Source organism: Neoarius graeffei, chromosome 1 (genome assembly GCF_027579695.1).
Source record: "Neoarius graeffei isolate fNeoGra1 chromosome 1, fNeoGra1.pri, whole genome shotgun sequence".
NCBI classification, from domain to species: Eukaryota; Metazoa; Chordata; class Actinopteri; order Siluriformes; family Ariidae; genus Neoarius; species Neoarius graeffei.
In genome coordinates, this window is record NC_083569.1 from 96334249 (window position 1) to 96353608 (window position 19360).

At 43.0% G+C, this 19360-nt stretch overlaps 2 protein-coding genes and 1 non-coding gene across 3 annotated transcripts in view; 2 read left to right on the top strand and 1 right to left on the bottom strand.

The window, feature by feature from the left end:
* LOC132885533 (titin-like) overlaps positions 1–19360 on the top strand; it is a 978782-nt gene that overhangs the window by 313404 nt on the left and 646018 nt on the right. The gene's annotated exons all lie outside the window — the stretch shown is intronic.
* LOC132897791 (U2 spliceosomal RNA) lies at positions 6125–6309 on the top strand. Its single transcript, XR_009656380.1, has one exon. It is a non-coding gene; the product is annotated as a U2 spliceosomal RNA (small nuclear RNA).
* LOC132873340 (uncharacterized) lies at positions 11346–13394 on the bottom strand. The gene is made up of 3 exons (XM_060908837.1): positions 13091–13394; positions 12198–12350; positions 11346–11841 (listed from the first exon to the last, which is right to left on the bottom strand). Exons 1-3 carry the CDS (start codon positions 13380–13382, stop codon positions 11570–11572), a joined length of 717 nt encoding a protein of 238 aa, XP_060764820.1. The 5' UTR covers positions 13383–13394; the 3' UTR covers positions 11346–11569.

The window sequence follows — 19360 nt, forward strand, 5'->3', positions numbered from 1 at the left end:
AGCCTATTCCAATAGTGCAGAGAAAGCTGAACTCTTCTCACCATCAAAGGCTTCTCACCTGTTTCAACCAGAAGAGCAGAGGTCGATGTGGAGGCAAATGCCCCACAACAGACTCTAAGGGCCTTAAATTGAATGACATCTAGCCTCTTTAAGACAGAAATTGCAGCCGCACCATATACCTGGCACCCATAGTCAAAGATAGATCTTATCATAGCCTGATAAATAGTTAGTAAAGTGCCCTTTTCAGCCCCCCATGAAAATCCAGACAAACACCTCATAACATTTAACACTTTGCTAGCTTTTGTAATCACTTTAGAAACATGAACGTTCCAGGTCAATTTACTATCCAACCATACTCCCAAATATTTAAAACTATCCACTTTCTCTATAGAAGAATCATAAAGGGACAAAGAAATGTTCCACTTTTTCTTGCTACGGCTGAAAACTACAAATTTAGATTTGGCCACAGATATTTTAAACCCCCATTTCCTAGCCCACTTAACCACAGTATTCAGCTCTTCCTGCATCTTATTTGTAATGAAGGGAATGTTTCTACCCTTGACCCAGAGAGCCCCATCATCCGCATACAAACTCTTCCCAGTCCCTTGGTTTAGATCTAAAAACATATCGTTAATCATTACATTGAACAAAACAGGGCTAATCACGCTCCCCTGCGGAGTTCCATTGTCAACAGAGACTACATCTGACAAGACTTGCCCTACCCTCACCTGAATTGTTCGCTCCTCCAGGAAATTTCTAATCCACCCAAACATCCTACCACTTACACCATATCTAGAAAGCTTCACAAGAAGGCCCTCCCTCCACAGCATGTCGTACGCCTTCTCTATGTCCAGAAAGACACTGATAAGAGACTCCTTATTAGCAAATGCTCTTTTGATCTCAAAGTCTAAGGCAATCACATTGTCCATGGTACTCCTCCCCTTTCTAAATCCACTTTGATACTCTGCCAATGCCCCCTTAGATTCTAAAAAATGGACCAACCTGTCTGTCACCATTCGTTCCATAACCTTGCATAAAACCGATGTAAGGGCGATAGGCCTGTACGAAGAAGGGGAGCTGGGATCCTTCCCAGGCTTCAACACCGGGATGACCACTGCGTGTTTCCATGACTTTGGTAGTCTACCTTGCCTCCATATGTCATTCATGAGACTGAGTAATTCATCCAGGAGGGCATCAGAAACATGTTTGAGTAATTCGTAATGTAGGTTATCCATGCCAGGGGCCGTCTTCCTGCCTGCCGCTATAGCTCTCTTTAACTCATCTAAAGAAAAGAAAACATTAAAATCATCAGACATTAATTCATGGGAGTACACAAACCCACCCACAGACTGGTTCATCATGTCCCGGCTTTCCTGGTCTACATTATCAAAGCTGTGAACCTTCCTGAATGATTCCACTAAAAGGTTGGCCTTCTCTGCAGGAGTCATAGCAGTCGAAGCCCCAACCACCAGGACAGGAATATCTACCTTCTTTCCTATACCATTCATCCTCCTCACAGTAGACCACAGTTGTGAAATAGGGGTATCACCTGACAGAGAGGAGCAGTATTCCCTCCAACTATCCCTCTTAGCAGATTTAATGACTCTCCTAGCCAGAGCCCTGCAGCGTTTATACTGTATAAGGTTGTCAACGGTGGGGTACCTCCTCAGGAGTCTAAAGGCAGAATTTCTTTCCTTAATAGCTTCATCACATTCTTTGCTCCACCAGGGGACCGCTTTCCTCTGTAGGCCTATGCCTTTCTTAGGAATAGCAGAGGCTGCTGCTGCTGAAATTAGGCCTGTAAGGTCAGAGTTCCACTGGTCTATTGACTCATTTTGTATGCTTGGAAGGAGAGTATCGCATATAGTTTCGAACTTTTCCCAGTCCGCTTTGAAAAAGTTGAGCCTCCCATCTGTCCTAATCATCTCAGCAGGAAGCTGCAGTCCAAAAGTTCCCAGCGTAGGAAAATGGTCACTACCTAAGTTGAAATCAAACACTTCCCATCCACTCTTGCCTGCCAACTCGCCAGAAACTAGCATCAAATCCAAGCATGACGTGGTCGACGACCCAAGCTGCACTCTAGTGGGGTGTCCATCATTAAGACAGACTAAGTTAAAATCAAACATTACATCTTCCACTACCTCCCCATTGCCATCCATCTTGCCGCTTCCCCATAAAACATTATGCGCGTTGAAATCTCCCGTCCAAATAACTGGGGTGCGCACCTGACTTAATATATCAGCCAGCTCAACTGTGCGCAAACGTAAACACGGGTTGTAAAAATTAATCAGTGAAAAACGACCAGTAGTACTCCAAATTTCAGTCACTAGTACTTCTAGGGAAGACTCTATTGGAACAACCCTGAATTCAACGCCGACTTTAATAAAAGTTACACACCCACCACCTACCCTGTCCTTCCTATCTTTCCGCACAGATACATATCCAGGCAGGACAAAATCTAAAGATGGCTTCAGCCAGGTCTCCTGGACACAAATAACATGACAACTAATTTCACTAGAAGTGACAAACCTTTTAAATTCCTGCCCATTTCCAATCAAACTACGAGCGTTCCATTGCAGAAGATTAAAAACCATCAAAGCTACCTATTCCCTCCCATAGTGCTACTTTGGGACATCATAGGACGGCCATCCCTTTCTTTAAGAAACCGGAACAGAGATTCAGGGAGAATGTTCACTTGCAAATATTTGATTGCAGCCTTAGAGACTAATTGAACCACATCAGACTTGTTGACCACTCGAGAAAACTTCAATTCTGAGATTACGTCAGAGATAAATGCCAGAAGATCCATCTTTTTAATAACAAAGTTATCACTTGGAGTGGAAGTTACTTGGGCTCTAGGAGCTTGCGGCTGTTGAGGGAGACGGCCAGGACCAGCATTTTTAACTCTTCTTACAGCCTCCGCATAAGATATCTTATCAATTGTTCTGACTTTCTGAACTTCCACAGCGGTCGCATACATCCGACACCCCTTATATGCGGAACTGTGGTTTTCCCCACAATTTGGGCAGCACATCGAAGCCGCATCGCACTCCTCATATTTGTGGTCCCCCCCACACTTGCCACACTTTCTTTTCGAACGGCACACAGAGGCAACATGCCCATATCCCTGACAATGGAAACACCGCAGAGGAGGCCTTATATATGGCTTCACCTGAAAACTCAAAAATCCAATCCCAACACGACTCGGCATAACCGCCGAGTCAAATGTCAGCAGTACTGTTCGACTAGGCATTTTCTCATTGTTTCTAGTAATTAGGAATCGTCTAACCTCAACAATCTTTGTTCCCATAGAATTGTTCCGAATTTCCTCATCAGTAATGTCAATAGGCACTCCATAAATTACACCCTTTGCCCTTGTGCCAGTCCCCGGTACATATACCTCCACATCGCAGTTTCTAAGGGATGAGATAGAGAGGGCTTTCTCCTGTTGCGTTTTAGAATTACAAACCACTAGGATCCTGCCATTAGCCAGAGATTTTGCATGCTGGAAGCCACCCATTTCTTTCGACAAGCTTTCAGCTAAATGCACGGCGTTCAAGGTCTTGGGCGCATTACTCTTCAATTTCACAATTACAACAAACTCACTCCTTCTTGTTTTAAGGCGCTGAGACTCTTCATCACTCCCAACACTAAATCTACTCGGATTGTCTCTATCCCGTTTAGACCTACTCCTTGTAGGGGAAGGTCTAAACGTCCTATTGCCCTCAGGATCACAGTCTTCTCCTCCACTATCCATACTACTGGTGTCTGAGATCCCCATGGGGTTCTCCACAAAAGACCTCCATTCCAGGCTTCAGCTGAGAAAATGAAGGAGTAAAAAACCAACAACAGCAGCTTCACTCCAAGCCCGCTGCCCGTGAAAAGGAACCAATCAGCGAGTCGAAAGAGACTCACAGCACGGCACAAGCCCCGCCCTCCCTTAAAGGGGCAGCACAACTATTACTGAGTGTTCCGACTGATTCACAAATCACAACAAAGGAAGGAGGACAAGGACAGAGACTGAAGATCTTAATTAATTTACTCAGAGAAAATAGAAATATTTACAAAATGAATCTATTGCGTGAGTAAGGTAATTAATCAGTAGTGTTAGACAGTGCAGGCATGTGATGATAGTGTAGCATGGACACCCCCCACACACACACACACACAAACAAGGTGACGTCTCTGGGCCCTGTACTACGAACGGAGGTTAACCTACCCAGAAGTAACCCAGGGTTCCCCCGCTAAACCGGGGTTGACAAAACCTGGTTATCTTGTTTGGGGTTAAACGGTACTACGACGCCAGTTATGAAGTTGATTTGTTGAACCTGGTTTAACCTAATCAGGGTTAATGCGCGTTCACGTTAAAGGGGAGGTTATCAGCGCAAATCCCCACTGTTCACAATGGCACGGTCGCCGTACTTCACGGAGGAAGAATGCGCTGTCATAATGCAAAGCTACGAGGAGTTCAAAACAACATTAAGAGCAAAATCTAACACAGCGGCTGCCAATAAGGAGCGGCAAGCATGTTGGCAACGAATTGCCGATCGGGTAAATGCGCAAGTACATTCTCCCTTCTACATGTTCCAGAACAGAAGTATAGGATGAGAGAAAGCTTCATGATCAATCACAAGTCACAGAAAATGGTCCTTCGACGTGGCCCCAGTCATATATAGCTTGTTTAATGTCCGAAAAATCCTGAATAAAATTTGGTATGGTAAATTCATGGAGTAGCCTACTTAAGCTGATATGTGCACAGAGTCACATGAATTAGGATGACTGACTGTTCAGTCCCTTTGACTAAGTTGGTGTATGTCCTGTGAACATTTCAGAGGCAACAGCAGTGCCAAACGCACCTGGCAACAGGTGAAAATGAAATATAAAAACATCATTCATAATGGTGTGTGTGTGCGCGCGTGCAAGCAAGCATTCATTTGCCTTTTATTTATTCAAGTTTTATCTGTTTGCCTAATCGTTCAAATTGTTTTGTATATAGTTTATAATGTTGTTGCGTGATATTAATGATAATATTGTGGGAAAACTACTTTGCACGGACGTTCATTTAATTTATTCTATCGTCATTTTGTTTGTTCTATTTTTGTGTATTTTATTTATTTATCTGTTTGTCTAGTTGTATCTATTTTTCTAATTTTTTTTTGCATTAATTGTTTTTTCCTATTAAAATAATCTTGTGTTCTTGTTATAACTATCTATTTATCTGACTGTTTAGTTGTATCTATTTTTGTTACAATTTCAATATTTTTAATTTGTTTTTTTCTATTAAAATGTTCGTGTTATATTTATTGTAGTTGTATCTATTTTATATCTCAGACTTAAATATTTTTGTAAAATAAGTGTTTTTCTATAAAATATTCTTGCGTTCTTGATAACTATATGTTCTTGAGTGGGTTCTTTTTTTTTTTTTTACAGAAAAGCCGTTCTGCATGGACATTCATTGAAGCCCTCATTGTTTTTTAATGGTTATTTATGAGCGTTTAGGGGTTACAATAATGTAAAGTCTAGGTTGCTTTATATAAAAGGTATGTCCAGAAATATTGTCACTGTCTAAGCAGAGGGATCTGGCTTCTTTAGACGCTGTCTTCTTAAAACTGAATAAATATTTAAAAAGAGCCAAATGAGCCAGTCTTTTGAACGGCTCTTTTCAAAGAACGGATCACAAAGATGCGGATCCCATCAAAGAGCCATAAATCCCATCTCTAATCTGCGCTCCGATATCGCACGGGTCATCCAGGTATGCTGGCATTGTCTCTAGAGGAAATGTCGGTGGAGAGGTGGTGTTTAAAAAGGGTGTGGTTAATCGGAAACCTCGGGTTAACCAAGAAAATAACCTGAGACGAGCAGGTTTGAGATGCAGCGTAAGTTGCCATGGCAGCATACCTCGGTTTGAACATAGCCAACTTTCGTAGTATGGGTTAATCGGGAAGTTACGCTGCACGTGATCAAGTTACTCTCGAAGTTACCCTGGTAAGCCAGAAAACCCGCTTCGTAGTACAGGGCCCTGTTCAAAAGGATCCAGCTGTTGGGGTGGAGTCTAGCTATGTTTACCTTTCTGGATTTTAATATTTGGAAGTGGTATATTTAAAGCCATTACACACAGCAAGTTATCACTTCTCAGCCTTTTGGCTAAGATGAAGTGTAATATCTGTTCTTATCAGTTTAATGTTTGCTGAATTCTCTAAATGTGAAAGTGATATTAAACAGATTTATTTCAGAACACAAAGCTGGAATAGGAGCTTGCTCCACGCATCAATCTAGTATTGCAGTATCTCCAAAAATAGTGCCCTTGTTAAAAAAACCCCACCTTTTTTTCTTTTAATAGATCAGCTTGATGTGCTCTTCAAATAAGAATAGTAAATGGATGCTTTACAGCAGGAAGCTAAAATGAGAGCTTACTTCTTCTATTCCATGCATCCACATGGTATCTCATTGCATCACTTCTGTGGAGGACGGTCCCATGTGGACAGTTGAAAGTCATACTTGGAAGATGCTCTGGACTCTTATGCCGCTTTTCCACTACAAACGCGGCTGAGTCGGGCTGAGCCGTGCCGTGCTGAGTTGGGCTGAGTCAAGCTGAGCGGGGCTGTTGGAGTTGCATTTCGACTACAACCGCGCTGAACCGTGCTGGCTGGAAGTGGGTGGACACATTGGGTGGAGTTAGCGAAAGTGGGTGGATGTCACGTGATGTCGTTAAGCAGCGCAAACAGTGACATCAGTGAGCTTTTAAGCGGTAGTCTCATGACCCGAATAGTAAACAATAAACATGGAGGACATGGGCCCTGTACTACGAACGGAGGTTAACCTACCCAGAAGTAACCCAGGGTTCCCCCGCTAAACCGGGGTTGACAAAACCTGGTTATCTTGTTTGGGGTTAAACGGTACTACGACGCCAGTTATGAAGTTGATTTGTTGAACCTGGTTTAACCTAATCAGGGTTAATGCGCGTTCACGTTAAAGGGGAGGTTATCAGCGCAAATCCCCACTGTTCACAATGGCACGGTCGCCGTACTTCACGGAGGAAGAATGCGCTGTCATAATGCAAAGCTACGAGGAGTTCAAAACAACATTAAGAGCAAAATCTAACACAGCGGCTGCCAATAAGGAGCGGCAAGCATGTTGGCAACGAATTGCCGATCGGGTAAATGCGCAAGTACATTCTCCCTTCTACATGTTCCAGAACAGAAGTATAGGATGAGAGAAAGCTTCATGATCAATCACAAGTCACAGAAAATGGTCCTTCGACGTGGCCCCAGTCATATATAGCTTGTTTAATGTCCGAAAAATCCTGAATAAAATTTGGTATGGTAAATTCATGGAGTAGCCTACTTAAGCTGATATGTGAGTCACATGAATTAGGATGACTGACTGTTCAGTCCCTTTGACTAAATTGGTGTATGTCCTGTGAACATTTCAGAGGCAACAGCAGTGCCAAACGCACCTGGCAACAGGTGAAAATGAAATATAAAAACATCATTCATAATGGTAAGTGTGTGTGTGTGTGTCGTTCTTTTTCTGTACTGTGTTTCAGATGAAAAAGCTTTTGCCCAAGGACATGAAGTAGGCTAAACAGCATTTGCCTTTTATTTATTCAAGTTTTATCTGTTTGCCTAATAGTTCAAATTGTTTTGTATATAGTTTATAATGTAGTTGTGTGATATTAATGATAATATTGTGGGAAAACTACTTTGCACAGACGTTCATCTAATTTATTCTATCGTCATTTTGTTTGTTCTATTTTTGTGTATTTTATTTATTTATCTGTTTGTCTAGTTGTATCTATTTTTCTAATATTTTTTTTGCATTAATTGTTTTTTTCCTATTAAAATAATCTTGTGTTCTTGTTATAACTATCTATTTATCTGACTGTTTAGTTGTATCTATTTTTGTTACAATTTCAATATTTTTAATATAAGTTTTTTTCTATTAAAATGTTCTTGTTATATTTATTGTAGTTGTATCTATTTTATATCTCAGACTTAAATATTTTTGTAAAACAAGTGTTTTTCTATAAAATATTCTTGCGTTCTTGATAACTGTTCTTGAGTGGGTTCTTTTTTTTTTTTTTTACAGAAAAGCCGTTCTGCATGGACATTCATTGAAGCCCTCATTGTTTTTTAATGGTTATTTATGAGCGTTTAGGGGTTACAATAATGTAAGTCTAGGTTGCTTTATGTAAAAGGTATGTCCAGAAATATTGTCACTGTCTAAGCAGAGGGATCTGGCTTCTTTAGACGCTGTCTTCTTAAAACCGAATAAATATTTAAAAAGAGCCAAATGAGCCAGTCTTTTGAACGGCTCTTTTCAAAGAACGGATCACAAAGATGCGGATCCCATCAAAGAGCCATAAATCCCATCTCTAATCTGCGCTCCGATATCGCACGGGTCATCCAGGTACGCTGGCATTGTCTCTAGAGGAAATGTCGGTGGAGAGGTGGTGTTTAAAAAGGGTGTGGTTAATCGGAAACCTCGGGTTAACCAAGAAAATAACCTGAGACGAGCAGGTTTGAGATGCAGTGTAAGTTGCCATGACAGCATACCTCGGTTTGAACATAGCCAACTTTCGTAGTATGGGTTAATCGGGAAGTTACGCTGCACGTGATCAAGTTACTCTCGAAGTTACCCTGGTAAGCCAGAAAACCCGCTTCATAGTACAGGGCCCTGGAGTCGTTAGTGTTGCTGGTCTTGGTTCTCTGGCTTGTTGTCACCGACAACGCCAACAGATACTGGCAAGAGCGTATAGATGAGGCGAGGCGCATAAGGCTTCAGAAATTCTCGTAATTCGTAATTATTCTTCTTCCGGGTTTACAGTGTTTACAGATCCCAGCGTGCTCGCGGGGCATGTGTGGGCATGTGAGGACACTCCTCCTCACCAATCAGTGCACAGGGGAGTGTCTGCTCACGCCCCCAGCCTCACTCGGCTCGCTTTGGCTCGCTTCAGCCCCATTCCAAAACGATGCGAGTTTTAGGGGCTAAGCAGGGCTGAAGCGAGCCGAGTCGTGCTGTTCTTTGGTAGTCGAAACGCGAGCCGTGTCGGGCTGAAGTGAGCTGAAGCGAGCTGAAGTGAGCTGAAAAAGGGTAGTGGAAAAGGGCCATTACAGTAATGCTTTTATGGCTGAGAACTACAGTTGACTTGCTAACTTTAGGATTATAGTTGTTATGAACAGTTTTGCACTCAAGTTTCCATCAATGAAGAGTTTATAACATCAACGAAACTGACTTCATGTTAAAACTGTTAATGTTATAGTCATGTTGTCTGTTGTTGCCCAAATGAGGATGGGTTCCCTTTTGAGTCTGGTTCCTCTCGAGGTTTCTTCCTCATGTCATCTGAGGGAGTTTTTCCTCGCCACCATCGCCACAGGCTTGCTCATTGGGGATAGATTAGGGATAAAATTAGCTCATGTTTTAAAGGAACAGTCCACCGTACTTCCATAATGAAATATGTTCTTCTCTGAATTGAGACGAGCTGATCCATACCTCTCCAAGCTTTGTGCGACCTCCCAGTCAGTCAGACGTGCTGTTACTCCTGTTAGCAATGTAGCTAGGCTCAGCATGGCCAATGGTATTTTTGGGGGCTGTAGTTAGATGCGACCAAACTCTTCCATGTTTTTCCTGTTTACATAGGTTTATATGACCAGTGACATGAAACAAAGTTCAGTTACACAAATTGAAATGTGGCGATTTTCTATGCTATGGAAAGTCCGCACTATAATGACAGGCGTACTAACACCTTCGGTGCGCTTCGACAGCGCATTGATACCTTCACTCCTGTTTTTTTTTCTCTCCCCCGCCCCCCCTAACTTCCGTCAATACAACCAACGTGACCACCAAGACAAGTAGCCTGCACTCCTTGGAACACAGTCTAGTCAGGAAGCATCAGGTTGTGGCGAGAGCTTGCAGAAAATTATAACAGAAAAGACTTTATGTGTACTACAATAGAACATTTTCAAATGGAGGACATAGATGCTGAAGATTGGCTCGTGGCGGATCCGGAGCCATATCTATTTGAACCGGAATATACCGAGGAGGAGCTAGCCCAAATGGACCGTGTGAGGGAAGAAACACACGAAGATGAACAGGCTGGAGCCATCGTGAGGACACGGGCAAACAGCAGTTGGTGGTGCAAGTGTGACTGTTGTGAACAGATGCTGACTGAAATAGAGAGTTTGTGCTGTGCTGAATGGGACCAGGTGCTACCATCTGTACATCTAGAAGACCCTACGCATTGTGTCACGGCAACAGATGCGTTTGCAGCGATGATTCACCCGTCAGTTGTGGACTTTTTCTTCAGACATGACAAAGTCAATTGGAGGAAACAACACACGCCGAGTGGTCCTGATGGCCAGCTATCCCCAGAGTAAGTGCTCTCTGAAACCCTTGAACCATGTTTGTAATTTCAACGTTTGTCAGTAGGCCTACATGTATTTATCATCTCCCTGTTTTCTTAGTCAACAAAGGTTGGTGTCCTACCGAATCGTGTTGGAATGGGGACTGCGTGGTGAAACCTTGGGTAGAGGACATCGCAAACCATTGCCATCATGTGTCGTCAGGGCTATACGACAGCGATATCCCTCTGAGTCCGGTGTGTATCTTGGATTCCAAGAAGTGCACGAAGCTATAGATATGTAGAAACTGGACTGTGGTAACTGGGCTGTATCTGTGCTGGGCCCCTGACGTTTCTGATGTAGGTTCGCTTCTCGTTATTACATGCTTCAGACATACAGTATGTGGGACATTTGCACTGCAGCCTTTGCCAGTCTGTATATTGTAGACCTACCAACTTTTATGTGGCTTTGATAGTTAGCCAGAGCCTGTGTATTGCCATGTAATCACAGAAGTAGGATGATAACATTTCTGTATCTGTAAATATTATATGCAAATAAACTTGGAGCATAACACACTGTTACTTTTCTTCTTTCCTACATCAGGTGGATATCATAGTAGTTTTGACATGCAACATCCAGGCTCTTTCTGCTCAGTTTATCTTCAAACAAATATTTACCTCAGTAAACATGCCTGCCTGGAGAACATGTGGTCTGTAAGATATGTTCAAACCTACATGAAATCTGACACTAAGCAAAAACACAATTTATGACCATAAACAGATTGCCTGCATAACATTTACAATAATTTACACGAGCTTTATACACTTAGGTACATTTTGGACCTGGGTAGGCAAACCTCATAAGTGATATGAGAAAACAACCTCAGTCAAATCATATTGTGACAAGAGTGTAATTTATTTACAGGTGTAAAAAATGGAGTTCAGGAGTATTCAAAAACAATAATAAATAAAATTTTTACAACATATGGATGGAGTGATTGCAGCGGTATGGTGGAAAAAACCCTCACCCCAACTGATACTGGAATAATAAGAGGAGCGACCAATTACTGTATACCCCATGTCAGTTTTGCAGCAGACATTCTGAAAACGCTGAGAGAAAACCAAGTGCAGAGAAGAGGAGAAAACACACAGGCACACACACACACAAAACAAAACAGCAAGTCAGTTACAGATGTCTTTCAATAATGTTTGTTGGCTGTTGAAACCCAGTTAGTCCTTCTTTGATGGGCCTTGGAATCTCGAGGTGTGTGATTTCTTGGCCTCCTCTTTCCTGGGCTTTAGTACTGGAGCAATGTTGGCAGGCAGTTGAGGTATTTGCATATGAAATGACTTGTCCTTGGGTTGGACTGAGGGGTCAAGTCTTCTTTGAAGCACTCGTTCCATGAGATCATCTCTGAATGTCTGCGTTGTCTCCGCATATATTGGTCTTGAAATCCAATGACCCGTTTGCTTTTTGTGGACAACATTGGTTCTTGGGAGGCCTGAAATAAAAAACAATATGAACATAGGTGGTCAAAATACAGAAGGTTGTCACTTCTAAATGTATCCCATCACACATTTGTTGGGACTATGGTCTTGAGAGGCCTGCAATTAAAAATAAATAAATAAATAAATAAATAAATAAGGTCAAAATATAGTACGTTATCATTTCTAAAATTATGATGTCACCCATTTTTGGGGACTATTTCCCAGGCATGTTTTCCTGAAAAGGTTGAAATAACACCGGTCAGTCATATCTGTAACATATGTGATGGTCATGATCCTGAAGGCAGATATGTGTTATTGCAGTTATTACACTATTTTAGTAGTGTAGTACTTGTGGTACCAGTGTACCCACCTCCTGCAGTTCTTGCTTGTTCCCGTTCTCTTGAGTGATTCTCATTGTGGTCCATGATTGCAAGCATAGTGCGTGCCTTCATTGCAGGGTATCCAAAATGAAGTCGCTTTGGGCAGTACTTCAAGAGTGCATTGTGAAACACCTCAAGTTGTCCTGAAACATAAAAAACAAAACAGAAGAAAGGCTCTAATGAGTTTGGGTAATATGTTTCAGGTTTACTTTCAATATGTTGAAGGAATATCAGTAATGTCTCCTATTTGCACTTTTAGGTTTTGCTTTACTTTGGCATTTCAGTTGTTGGCCCCAAGTGTCAGCCCCCCCAGGAGACTACCTTTGCACCTATTGTTGCTATAGGTGTGACCTCCTGTCAATAGGGGGTAAACTGCCCATCTCTTAATCCCCCCCGGCCGTTAACAGCCATTCTCCTGCGCACAATAGATAGCCCTCACACTGTGTCTATGTTCTCGTTAGTAGGCAGAACTGGAATTTTTCAAACCTGGTAAAGTTTGTAAATTTGGGGCTACACCCCCCTGGTCTCATGATGTGGACATTTTCTGTGTTTCCTTTGATGTCTTTGTCTTTCCTTTGATGAATCATCCAAAGAATAACACCTGAATCAAGTTTGTCTATCAGAAACTAAGTCTGCAGAGTTTTATCAGTGGCACAAACTTACCACCAGGATTTACAGTGGAAAAAAGATAATGCATGGTTATGGGTGATTTACAATGACTGTGCCATGACTATTATACTGTACATTAGTACTGGTCTATAATATACATGATACATACAGTACTGTTATTGTGTGGTGGAGAACTCAAGATCCTAATCACAGTCATACCCATAACTTTCGCCATGTCACTATTTTGCCTTATTAAAATCTTAGATACACATACTTGTATGTTTGAACAGTGTCATCTGTTGAAGGTCTTTGAGGAAGCGAGTGTCCATCATCATCGACTTCAGGACTTTGTAGGAAGGGGAATTCACTTTTAGCCACCTCTTGCTTCTTTGTTGCTGTGCAGACAACTCTTTGTGGAAACATCTGTATTCCATGCCATTGTCTTCCCAGCGGTGGACCCCAGTGATGTGGTGTAGGAGAGAAATCCATCGCCTGAGCAGCTCCTGACAACATAAGAGCAGAGGCAATTTTTGAACCATCTGAAGTACAACACAGTAGCCTTCCATGTGCAACAGCAAAGGGTTGCCGTGCATTACATCCGCGTCTAACTGGAATGTCAATACAGGTGTGTCTGTATGCTTGTTACCTTTGGATTTTCTTTGCAGGTGCAACAGCTCCACCACATGTGGTTGGCGACACTCCAGACCCAAGGAGCAAGATCTTTGTACTCCCTCCTGTTGGATGTCGCTACCATTTTCTTTTTAAATCCTGGACAATTACATAAAATCAATTGATAGAAATATGGATGTGCACCTATTTCTTTCAGTGTTTCCCTTTTCATTACATTGACTGGAGTGCCCCCCCTTTTCGACCACATGTGATGCATACTGATGTTTCAGCATCATTTCAGTCTGTCTGACATTTGTCATTTGTGTAATCTTTTGCTAAAAAAGACATCTCAATGAAACTGGAAAAAAAAAATCATTGAGAGTGCACCACACACAATCTGCAGCCTACTACATTCCTCAAGGAAACACTGTTAAAACATAATTATACAAGACAATAATAGATAGTAGATATAGACTAACAGAAAACTAACCTTTTGCTACATGCCATGGGTCAAATTGATGAATGATGTTAGGATACTCCTCTCTCATAATTTTTCGGATGGAGGGATATGCCGGTCAGTGGTGACCACTGTTACATTGATGCCCTCATTCAGGATGTTGTCCAGTCCTTTCCTGAAACCCAATGGTTCCATCGCAGCAGAACTTGAGGCCTGGGACACCTGTGGAGCACAAATGTATGGATGAGGGAATCTGAAATGTAATTTATCCGTTGGTTACAGAGTTGTATGACAGGTGTTGCAGAACTGACCATGTTTTTGTGATAATTCACAGTCTTACCTGCATCAGCTCAAACACCACAATCTGCTTCGTTGAGTCATCCATGAAAGAGTATGTGTTGTATTTGCTGGAATGCCCGGGGCTGTCACTTCTGCCATCACCACACAGCTGCACTCCCTCACCATCCTCTAATTGGCAGATTAGTCTTGCTTTGGTGATGTCCTCCTGTGTTATGTACGCTTGTTCAATTGCTGGGAGCAGGTAAGTGTTCTGGATCACATTATACCATGATTTGTGGGGCAACTGCAGGTTGAGAAGTCCTGCCCAGTCAGCAATATCGGTGTATGTTGCACCAGTGAAGACAATTGCAGCTTGTGTCAGTAAGTTATTTTCTGGCATCCCACGTACTTCGGGACATGACTCCCATTTTCCCACATGGCCACTGTTGCATTGCCATTTTATTTTTTTTCTGCTGCCACAGCGCAATACAGTTTGATGGAGGTCACACATCGCAGAACGGCATTCTGGGCATCTTTGGAACAGCTCCATGAGCTTGAACTCATTCACGATCCAATTCCTTTCCCTCCATCCTCTGGGTTGTCCAGGGAGGCTTGAGGAACTTCCTGTGGTGGAGGTTGAGGGGCTGCTATCTGGCACATAGCTGCTGTCTGCAGGATCAAGAGCAGTCTCAGAGGTCATGCTGACATCAAAGTCCAATGTTGCACTCATGTCCATCGCTGTTGCTCCAATGAGGTGTGGTTCCTGATGAAGACAAATAAAAATATGCCTCATTACTGTTACAAAGAGTAATATTTCAGTAGTAGTATTTCAGTTACGTAAGTCACAACATTCATAAGCAAATACTTTGTCCACATGGGAGCCAGGACAGCTCTTTTGGGAGGACGTGCGTGTGAAGGACTGGCTAGCTGGACAGGCAAGGGTGCTCGGAATGTAGATGTTGTCTCCTCAGCTTTTTGCTTCTGGGGGGTTGAATGAGGAACACCCTCAAAAAAGGTTTCCTCTGGTTCAGGCAGATCATGCTGTGCATCACTTGACACTTCCTGTATAACATTGACAACACAGACAGATTACAAGTTTACTCTTTTCCAATACAACATAAAGCACTACAATGCTTGTCAGTTTTTACATTTATCAAAGTCAGTAAGTTTTGTCACAGGGCATTATATAGACAGACAGTATCTACATTTTATGCCTCACCAGTGATAAGCCTCCCCCTCCCCCCTGCACCGTCAGTCACTGATCGCCCACCTACTGTATACGACAAGAAGTAGGCTACCCTACCAGTACATTGCCATGAACTACACACACACACACACACACACACTAGTTGCCTGAGACTAAAGTTTGCTCAATATTCAGGCTCTGCAGTATGGTGCTGTAGATACACAGCATTTATGGTCAATTGAGGGAAATCTTTTTTTCAACATCATAACGGATCGAGACATCAAAAACACAAACCTCCCCCTCCCCCCTGCACCGTCGGTCACTGATAGCCCATCTAATGTTTACAACAATAGACGTAGGCTACCCCAGTACATTGCCATGAACTACACATAGGGCCTATAGACCCTTTTCAGTCACGTGACCTTCGTAAACGCGACCGTCATTTTGGACATGTAGTGGACTTCGGCTCGAATCAGTTTGAATGCGAGGAAGGCGACAAACGAAAAACATAAAAGAAAAAGGAGCGAGATGCAGAAAACACCTTCACTATCCAGCGACGTAGGGCATTTACAGGGCGAGCAGAGGGAGAGGTATTTGCAAAAATTGAGGTTAGCAGGCTTAGAGAGCGACGTTTACCTGCTTCCACCAGGACTGTTCACTGACGTACGGAAGTACACGAAGCCCTCGTCTTTACCTGACTTCGGCCCACATGACCTGTATACCTATGTCATTAAAAACCCATCACCATACACATACACGCCAACGTCCGAGGTTCCGGAGCGCGCTCTGGCTTGCTCCAGGAGTGCTCCGGCCGAGGTTCCGGAGCGCGCTCCGGCTTGCTCCAGGAGTGCTCCGGCCGAGGTTACGGAGCGCGCTCCAGCTTGCTCCGGAGCAAGCCGGAGCGCGCTGCTTAATTTGAGGGCAACCTCGGCCGGAGTGTGCTCCGGAACCTCGGCCGGAGCGCGCTCTGGAACCTCAGCCGGAGCACTCCGGGAGTAAGCCGGCGCGCGCTGCTTAATTTGAGGGGAACCTCGGCCGGAGCACTCCGGGAGCAAGCCGGCGCGCGCTGCTTAATTTGAGGGGAACCTCGGCCGGAGCACTCCCGGAGCAAGCCGGCGCGCGCTGCTTAATTTGAGGGCGAGCAAGCCGGAGCGCGCTCCGGAACCTCGGACGTTGGCTCCGGCAGCTATTTATACTGGATCCGGTGTAAATAGCTGCCGGATCATAATTACAGTAAACTAGTAAATACAGTAAAGGAAAAACTTGAGACTGAAAGGTTTTAACAGTCATCCAAATGACTGAACGTAAACATTGCTACAGTAACATACCAGCTACTTGTTGACATTAGCTAGTCAACAATAGCTACTACAGAAGAACAAAGAGGTTACAATGGGTTATTTTAGCCTATTTGGTTACACACTCACCGCCACAGAATGTTAACAGCAATGTAATGCCTTTTCTGGCTAATTTTATTCGTCTTACCTCCAACAAAGTGGTCACTACACAAGCGTTGGTATGCCGAGGGCTGCCAATCTGTTAATGGCCGCTATCCATCTTCTCCGTCGGGATCCGATAAAATGATAAACCTTGCCTTGTTTGTTGATGGTTACTACATCCAGGTGCACAACAATATAGTGGCATGATGGAAGTCTTGCTGAAAGTAAAAACTTTCTTTGCTGCCGTTCCTCAATGCTGGCTGTGGTAAACTACTGGTAGTACACGTCCAAAATGGCGGCCGCGTTTGTCGTGACGTCACGTGAAAAGGGTCCATAGTTGCCTGAGACTAAAGTTTGCTCAATATTCAGGCTTTGCAGTATGATGCTGTAGATACACAGCATTTATGGTCAATTGAGGGAAAACTTTTTTCAATATCATAACGGATTGAAACGTCAAAAACACAAACCTATCATATGAATGCAACATACGGTACATCATCAGATAACACCGTCAGACAATACAAAAGTACATCGTTAGACAAGCACAAAAACATCACACAAAGTGGCACGGTGAAGTTAGGCTACTTCTTTGTTATACCTTAGCTAAGTTACAGTATGTACCTCAATCAGTAAATTCTTATAGCAAGTCTCAGAGGTGTAATGATTTTGTAGTGAAGTTATCTGTGCTAACCGGACTCACCTACAGTAGGATAGGCTAGCTAGTGTGAATGCCACTTCCAAAAACAATAAGGTGCAAAAAAGACACTTACAATGTTGAGTCACTGCATTGGATGCGTAATTTCTGAATTGATGGTGTTGCCGTGTCATTCAGTCGTTTTCCAGTTGCTGTGTAGTCCTCATCTGTGAAATGTTCGGAGCAAACTCTCCAGCTCTTCACAACGTCCAGCGGTGTTGAGGGATCCAACTGTAAAGCAGCTAGCCAAACTTTCCGCCATTTGTAATAAGTTGGAATGTTGTGAAACATCACGGGACTGTAAACCCTCGGCTTGTTGCCACAACCCGGCATGATGCATGTAATAACCATTGTTTTTTAGCCGCTCAGTTTGGCTCGCAAACAGATGATTCCTCGACTAACCTCTGACTATTACTGACCACAGCACTGATGTTTCCAGTCACATTGGCTGTGTATTGACGGAAGTCAGGAGGGCGGGGGAGAGGGCAGGGGAGAGGGGGAAAACAGGAGTGAAGGTATCAATGCGCTGCCGAAGCACGCAGAAGGTGTTAGTACGCCTGTCATTATAGTGCGGACTTTCCATAGCATAGAAAATCGCCACGTTTCAATTTATGTAACTGAACTTTGTTTCATGTCACTGGTCATATAAACCTATGCAAACAGGAAAAACGTGGAAGAGTTTGGTCACATCTAACTATAGCCCCAAAAAATACCATTGGCCATGCTGAGCCTAGCTACATTGCTAACAGGAGTAACAGCGCGTCTGACTGACTGGGAGGTCACACAAAGCTCGGAGAGGTACGGATCAGCTCGTCTCAATTCAGAGAAGAACATATTTCATTATGGAAGTACGGTGGACTGTTCCTTTAAGTCGTTCAAATTCTGTAAAGCTGCTTTGTGACAATGTTTATTGTTAAAAGTGCTATACAAATAAACTTGACTTGAAACTTGACATTATAGTAGTGCTAGAAACGGTTACTTTGTTCAAAAAGTAAAGAAAAAAATATATATTTTTCTTTGCTTGGCCTGACTTTTCCCCATTTCATGGTTTTCTCTTTGCTTAACAAGCAACTGGATGATGAGTCTGCAGTAATTCTTTCTCCTACTCTTTCATTACACAGATCACACAACACTCAACTGTTCCTTTTCAAAATTCAACACCCCCCACCCCTTTCTTTATTTTATTTATTTATCAAGAACGCTTGTTGGCCAGATATTTCTCTGCCTGTTTGCAATGGCTAACAAAGCTGTCAAAGTGCAAGAGATTGGCCCAGGCCACCTTACCCTATACCAGCTTTCTGGACCTCCAATAGAGTGTTTTCACCAACATCACCAAAACACGAAAGTTTCAGATGTATGCCACGTTGGAGACATTGATTTTTGTAAATAAACAATACTTGCATTTCATGAAAAAAAAAAAAAAAATCTCAATTTTTGTAATGGCATTGGTTAAAGAAACTTGCAATAAGAAGACAGAAGCTCCTAGAAAATATGTAGAAGGCCCAGTGTAGGAGCCTGCTATCTGAAGAAACTGCAGTTAATCGACGGCCTGGAATCATACGAAATAGGAGAGGAACTGAGTGAAGACAATGCGTTACTGCCGGCTGTGACATACCCACACATCATCAACTAATAAATTTTTTCTCCAAGTCCACGCACTGCTGAGGATCTGAAGTGTTTCAAGGGACTAGAAGCCTATAACCAGATGTGCTGTGGCTGGGTCAGGGAACGAAAAGCACGGAAATTTAGTGAAAACGTCTGGTGAAAGCAAAGGTGTGTACTGTGTACATTACATGTACAGTGATATACTGTAGATCATGAATGCACATCCCCTGTGGGCCGACCTCAGCTGACAGCAGATGGCTGATTGTGATTTTTAACTT